Source organism: Triticum urartu, chromosome 4 (assembly GCF_003073215.2).
Source record: "Triticum urartu cultivar G1812 chromosome 4, Tu2.1, whole genome shotgun sequence".
Taxonomy (NCBI): Eukaryota; Viridiplantae; Streptophyta; class Magnoliopsida; order Poales; family Poaceae; genus Triticum; species Triticum urartu.
The window spans coordinates 493,266,172-493,273,194 of record NC_053025.1 but is presented as its reverse complement, the minus strand read 5'-3'; the positions used below and the strand labels follow the sequence as shown (position 1 = coordinate 493,273,194).

The window sequence follows — 7,023 nt, the reverse complement described above, 5'->3', positions numbered from 1 at the left end:
GGGCGGCCCGATGTCTAACAGTACAAATAACACAAGAAGTAAAAACGACATTTAGGTTCATAGACCACCAAGAAATGATTACAAACACTAAAGCAAGCTGAAGGCATGCTGCCGTGATCACTGGATTCAAGCAAATCACGTTGTAATAGACAGATAGAAAGCGTATGTCAAAAGGATTCAACCTAAAAACAGACGAACAAATCCACCAAAGACGAAAGCTGACTGAATCCAACCTCCACACGCCCTCTGATGACGATAGGTGCACCCACCAAGAGAGGGGCTATGCGGGAAGAACCTTAATCTTCCTAAGCATGACACAAAACCTAAACGAACACAAAAGAACACCTAAAAGCATAATGCAAGCACATCAATCTCCAGGCAAGTCTTCTTATTAAACCAAACATATAACAGTCTGTAGCGTGGCATATAGATACATACAAATCGCAAAAATGTTGTCCCCGTAGAACCAGCCTGTTGGAGCCCACCCAACCCCTCGGTAATGCATGCATTTACAAAAATCTGCAAAGAATAAATGGAATGTGCCTCCACAGGGAAACCAGCGGCAGAAGAATGTGGTGCGTCTCAATCCAGACCGTAGAAATCACTACCACACGATCGTAGAAGCCAGCAGCCGTGGTTTCGTAGCCCTACTCTGAATCGTAGAAATCACTTCCGCACGGTGTAATTACATCCGACTCCAGCATCTGTACCACCCTATGCATCGTCGGCCGCTCCTCCGGCAAAGAGCTCACGCATTGCTTGGCGAGAGAGAGCAGGGCGTCCAGGGTCTCGATCTGCACGCCGTCGCAATCCGGATCCACAATCTCCCGCTCTCTGCTCTCTCCAGCCAAGAAGTTCAGCTGCCATATAGCAAGTTAACCCTTTGTGGTAAATACATAAAAAGATGTGACATGCATGAGTTGTGCACATGAAGAGAAAGGAAATAAAAAGGTCGTACCCATCCAACAATGTTCAACCCCTTCTCAATGAATGACGCATCAGTAGGTCGCTTTCCGCTCAGTATCTCGAGTACCAAAACTCCAAAACTGTAGACATCCGTCTTTTCGGTAGCCCTGCCACTTTGCATATACTCTGGATGTTCCATATTGCGAATATTAGCTCAGATTATTACAAAGCGATGCATTTTCCGAAATGAAGTGTGCATTTTCGTTCTCATCATTTGACGAAATGGAACAACTTTCACATACCTGGGGCAAGATATCCAAATGTTCCTGCAACTATTGTAGTAATATGAGATTCTTCATCCTCCAGTAGTTTTGCAAGTCCGAAGTCTGATACACGTGCCTCAAAATTGCCGTCCAGTAAGATATTGCTCGACTTAATATCACGATGTATTATTCGAGGTGAGCAATCATGATGCAAGTAAGCCAGGCCTTTTGCAGCTCCAAGTATTATGTTAATGCGTGCCTCCCATTCCAACTGCTCAGTTTTTTCTGCCAAGAACGATGAAATATGAAACGTTAGCCTGGGCTTTAAAAAGTTATTCCTGTTCAAATGGACTAATGCTCATGGACGACCTGAGCAAAAGTTACTTGTACAAGGTCAATTTGGTTCAACATAAATTTTAGATGGAACCATAGTTAAGGCTGTCCATCCTTGTTTAGCTACAGAAATGAACTACAGACTATTCAGTATGCCTGCAAGTAAATACTTCCTCTGTTTCTTTTTCTTATAATGTGTACTTATTTTTTGAAAAATTATAAGGCGTACTTTAACCATGATATTTGCATGTATGCCATTTGAAACCAAGGTGTTGTGAACCTTGATCCATCGTGACTCGTGAGAGAGAGAAAGGGTGCTTACTCATAAATTTTGAAGAGAGGAGAGATAAACAAGGACAAAAGAGAGAAAATGTTACTGAATTTGCATGCACGCCGTTTTAAAACAAGTGGTGGACCAGTGGACCTTGATCCACAACATGATGACTACCGCGCTGAAGATAACCAAAAGTTGTGGCTTGAAGAGTTTGGGTAGACATAGGTTACTATTAGAGAATAGCTTGGAGATGATAGATGCATTGTTCTTACTTGACTCAAACATGACATCCTTGTATAGTGGATGCTCAAGCCCTTGACCTTTCCTAACACAATATGGACCCCTAAATCTCAATGAATTAGGCTCCTGCAATTTTAAATTTCCTAACATGATACTATTGATCAAAGGACCTCTGATCTCCCTCTGTTCGGGCTCCCTGCTGCTAGTCCACAACATAATGACACAAAAACTGTAGGCCTCGTATTTGTATACAGAGGAAGTGGCATATTTTATTCATCCTTTACATTGCACGTGTGATCAAATCCTATTTTACTCCAAGATATGATGTAAACTTGACCTTGCCTATAACCAAAATCTACTCCAAGGACACAGTTGTCTGAACTTTTTTTCTTGTAGGGTCTTGTTTGATTGAGAAGGTAAAGGTCTACTCTAAGGATCCTCTAGGCCTCAAAATTGGATCGCAGGCAAAACCAACTTTTTTATCTGTACTCTTTTCCTTGCATAGCGGCACCAAACATGTCTTAAATTCAGGATTTCCAGGTTTTGATGTCACGCTGAGTTTCAGGCACCAATAACTTAATCCTATAGGCTATTTTAGTGTTGGCTTAACACATGCTTAAAGGTCATTGAGGAAAGCAGGCTAACATCAGTTTATATTGCAACTGCAACTATGAATAATTGGAAGAGTTCAATGAAAACAGAATTAAGATGTATGGCGAAAAGAAAAATATGGAACTCACCATGTAGCACTTCATCCAGGCTTCCACCTGGAAGGTAGTCATATATCAACAGTTTCGATGAAGGGGAATTGCAATAGCCACGGAGATTGACCAAATTACGGTGCTTAACACTTCCCAATATCTCAAGTTCTCTATCAAAGAATTTGTCACGCCCTTCATTTGTTTTCACTATCCTTTTCAATGCAAAAACGTTGCCATCATCCATTGCAAGTTTGTACACAGTCCCAAAGCCACCTGCTCCAATGATATTTTCCTCATCCATGGTCTCTAACTTCTTAAGGATATCTTTTGTGGAGTAAGGGAGGTCCCCATGGAACATCACAACAGAAGAGCCTGAAATGATAAGCAAGGTTATAACAAAAGTTCTTTATGACATGTGAAGTACTGGCTTCGCATAACTCATGGCATCGTTACCTCCACATAGCTCCACCCTGAAACCATGGATATCTTTCTTCCCGAAACTTTTGTACAGAAAACAACCCCAGAAACACATCAGAGCCACTAATAGCAGAGCTCCCACTGTCGCGACCGCACTTATAACAACTCTGGAACTCCTTTTATTTGTGTCATCTACCATAATAAAACATCAAAACACATAAGAATGCAAAATTATTGTGAACTGAAAATACTATAGGCCCATTGTTGAGAATGCAAAATTGCCATAAGTGAGTTTCCTAGTGGAATATAAAAAGATCTATTAGCTATTATTGGCATCAATGATTAAATGCACATTTGACCTTGTCAACCAAAAATATTAGACGCATACAACAAATAATGTTAGACTAATGTTCAAATATCTGTTACCTTTCAAAGGCTGCTGGGAGCCATCTGATGGTGATTGAAGTGCATCTTTGCACACTGAATTAATCTGCCTACCACATAAATCACGGTTCCCAATAAAGCTGCATTACCATGTCAACATTCAGATGGGTAGAAGGAAGAGTAGCTTATGGCACAATGCATATACGCTTTTACTCGATTGAATATGCAGATTGAATTAAATAGATATAAATAACAGAGGAGAAGACAACTCACGAAGTTTCATTAAAATTGGCAAGTGAACCATCTGATGGTATTGCTCCTGTCAGAAAGTTCATGGATACGTTGCTGCATAGGATGTGAAAATAATCATTTGGCTGGTAGCATGTAGCTTATCGTAACAGGTTTGGTCAGCTTATGGACATAAAAAAAAAGCACTTACAATGATGCAAGTTTGGTCAGGTTATCAAGAGAATGCGGGATTGATCCCTTCAACGTATTGCTGGATAAGTCCCTGGATAAAATAAACATATTTCAGAAATAGGAAGTAATATCTAAATTACTTAAACAGGGAAAGTGAATTTATCTACATTTCAATACATATAATTTGTGTTCAAGCCTTCTTATATGACCCATAGCAGATGTAGTGACATTAGTCTAGCATGAGGTATTTATCTGATGCGAAATTAATAATCAAATTTAATAAATAAGCTAAAACTACAGAGGACTCACAATGTCTCAAGCTCAACCAGATCACCAAATTCCAAAGGGATATATCCACTTATATAATTTCCTTGTAGATATCTGCAAGTCATTTCACAACAGACGAAATAAGAGCCTGGTTTCACAGAAGAAATAAAAGCAAAAATTGCATGCTAGAAGTTCTCTGGCACACATACAAGAAGCTTGTGACCAAATGGCTATCCTCATGATCATTAATTATCAGTTGCAGCATCCAACATTCATTCAATGGAAGAAAAAAACATATGTACCAATCAGAATTACTATAAAACTTACAGTTGTTGCAACTTGGTACAATTTCCTAGCTCGGGAGGGAGTGAACCATACAAACTGTTCTCCTGTAGTGATCTAATGACATAAAACCACCTTTATCAGAGACCAAGTTCTTTGATATACAAGGCGGGAAGTAGTTAAGAAATGCAAAAAAGAAAAGGTGAACACACTTACAAAGTCTGAAGCTGATTTAGCCTTCCAACTTCTGGTGGTATGGGCCCGACTAACTTGTGATACGGGAGAATCCTAAATGGAAGGCAGTGAGTGACCTTATGGCAATGCAACTCAAAATACTGAATATGAATAGAAACTAGGAAATGGTGTCCAAAATATGAACACCAAATAACTGAAGCAAAACAGTGAGTGGATAGGTTAAGAAGTTGAGCAAATGACAGAGTTAATATACAGAGTTTTTTTCGAAAAGGAAGTTAATATACAGAGTGGTTTTCTGTTTCTTACAGATAGATCACTCTCTTGCTGTGACGATCGCATTTAACACCCTTCCAGTTGCAGGGATCCGCGTCTTGTTCGTGCCAATTTAGAAAGACCCCATCTGAATTTGTGATTGCCTTCTTAAAGGCGAGAAGTGCTTCACCTGTATGAAACAGTTGGTGCAAGATCAGTATTGGATAAGCAGAAAAAACAAATCAAATGGCCCGTGAGCAGCCACAACCATCATCACATACCATCTGAACTTAGCGCTCCTGCTGCACGAGCCCCCCAGTGCAGGATGATCAGAATAAAGAGGAAACTGGGCTGTTTTCTGAGAAAAAAGCCCATTTGTCACCACCTGGTGGAGCATACAAGGGTGACTAGAGCATGTTCCAGAGGTCATGAATGAGGATATACGGTATGCATCTTTACAATCGGGGAGAACCCAACCAACCAACCCTGCAATGGTGAAAAGCAAAACAAATCAACAATCATATAGTAACAAATTAAAGACGCGCTCAGGGAAAAATCTTAAGGCTTGAACGGCGGAGAAAAAATAGCAGATCAAATGCAGTACTTTTCGAGATAACGGTATCCGGGGCTTTCGCACGAAATTGGCGGCCATGATATGGGAGCTAACTTTTTTTTCGAGATGGTATGGGAACTAACTGAAGCAACATTTTCGGTCTTTTTATGCAAAAAAACAATCCTTTCAGGCCAACTGAACTAGCTGCCTTCAAGCATCTGACTTCGAGATTCCCCAAATCCAAGAAAATAAATCTACAGGGCGGAAGAATTAGGCAGGCTGGTTTCTCAAATCGGGAACCGGGAGCGGATCTAGATGGCGTGAGCGGCACGCCCGGAGCGGAAATCCTGGAGCTGGGTGGGGTTTAGCTAAGAGCATCACTGGATGGGAATGAACCCATACCTCAAACCCTCAGCGGGGCGGAGAGAGCAGGAGCGCGATCTTGCGGCGAGGAGGGCGGCGGCGACGCTAGGCTGCTACGGCGCGGCGGCCGGCGGTAGAGCCACGTTGGGTTGGGATTGGTGGGTCAGGGGCTCAGGGCTCGAGGAGGAAGAGGAGCTCGGGGAACAGAGGTACCGACGATTAGCGGTGGGGGAGATGGAGGATGTGAGCTAGGGAGTGGGGAGAAGCGGCGCTGGGTGTGGTGTGGTGTGGTCACTGTGGTGGTGGTGGTGAGCAGAGCTGAGAGCACTGAGCACTGGGCAGAGTGAGGGGGGAGGGTAAATGGGTCCGAGGAGATTAGGCAGCCGGTGGTGTGGCGTGGCGCCGTGGCGGTGGGTGCGGGAGTGGGACTGGAGCTGGAGCGAGTAGTCGTAGCAGTGAGCGTGAGAGAGTGCGGTTTTGTCCGCGCACGGCGTCAGCGACGGCGGCACACGGGACGGAACGGGACGAACGGCTAATCGCTCAGTTACCACTTACCAGATTGCCTTGCATGATATACGGAATTTGTCTGATTAGATTTATTTATTTTATCTTTTTGTTAGATAAAATAGTGCTTAGAGCAAGTTCGTTGTCCGTATTGCTGTTTAGCAGCTATCATTGGGTTAAAGGTGTTTGTACTTATACCCCAGAAAATGGGCTTGTATTATGGCACGCAAAGTGACAACGACATCTCTCTTCACTTGGACGAGAAAAGCGACGGATTCTTTGCTGCGGAGAGGGCTTTAAAAAAAAATCAAAACAAACCTTAAACTTGTAGACGAAAGATAAATCGGATCCTGAACTCCCAATCCCTGGAATCAACATACCGAATTCATTGATCTCGGACTATTTTGAACCTTGAGATGTTGATATTTTAGATGTGTGTGTGTGTCTATCTTTTTTCATAGTGTGTGTGTCTATCTTTTTTCATATATTGTACTCCCTCCGTCACATAATATAAAAACGTTTTTGACACTACACTAGTGTCAAAAAAGTTCTTATATTATGGGACGGAGGGAGTAGATCTTGATATTTTTTAATATAAGTTTGATCAAACTTTGCAAAGTTTGACTTGACGCAAATCTAATATGCAGAGTAAAAATGACCGGAGGGAAT

The 7,023-nt window shown here is 42.0% G+C and overlaps 1 protein-coding gene across 1 annotated transcript; it reads right to left on the bottom strand.

Moving 5' to 3' along the window:
- Positions 1-373: 373 nt before the first annotated feature.
- On the bottom strand, positions 374-6,202 carry LOC125552235 (LRR receptor-like serine/threonine-protein kinase FEI 1). The gene is made up of 14 exons (XM_048715721.1): positions 5,890-6,202; positions 5,216-5,420; positions 4,989-5,124; positions 4,704-4,775; positions 4,533-4,604; positions 4,248-4,319; positions 3,958-4,029; positions 3,792-3,863; positions 3,561-3,658; positions 3,171-3,326; positions 2,757-3,089; positions 1,209-1,454; positions 959-1,092; positions 374-860 (listed from the first exon to the last, which is right to left on the bottom strand). Exons 2-14 carry the CDS (start codon positions 5,307-5,309, stop codon positions 648-650), a joined length of 1,770 nt encoding a protein of 589 aa, XP_048571678.1. The 5' UTR covers positions 5,310-5,420; positions 5,890-6,202; the 3' UTR covers positions 374-647.
- Between the last annotated feature and the right edge of the window lie 821 nt (positions 6,203-7,023).

Bases quoted from the DNA above. Each gene is read 5' to 3' on its own strand.
- LOC125552235 (XM_048715721.1), bottom strand. From the start codon at position 5,309: ATGGGCTTTTTTCTCAGAAAACAGCCCAGTTTCCTCTTTATTCTGATC. The intron at 5,125-5,215 runs GTATGTGATGAT...TGTTTCATACAG, and splicing joins AGGAGCGCTAAGTTCAGATG to GTGAAGCACTTCTCGCCTTT. The intron at 3,090-3,170 runs GTAACGATGCCA...TTATCATTTCAG, and splicing joins CAGGGTGGAGCTATGTGGAG to GCTCTTCTGTTGTGATGTTC.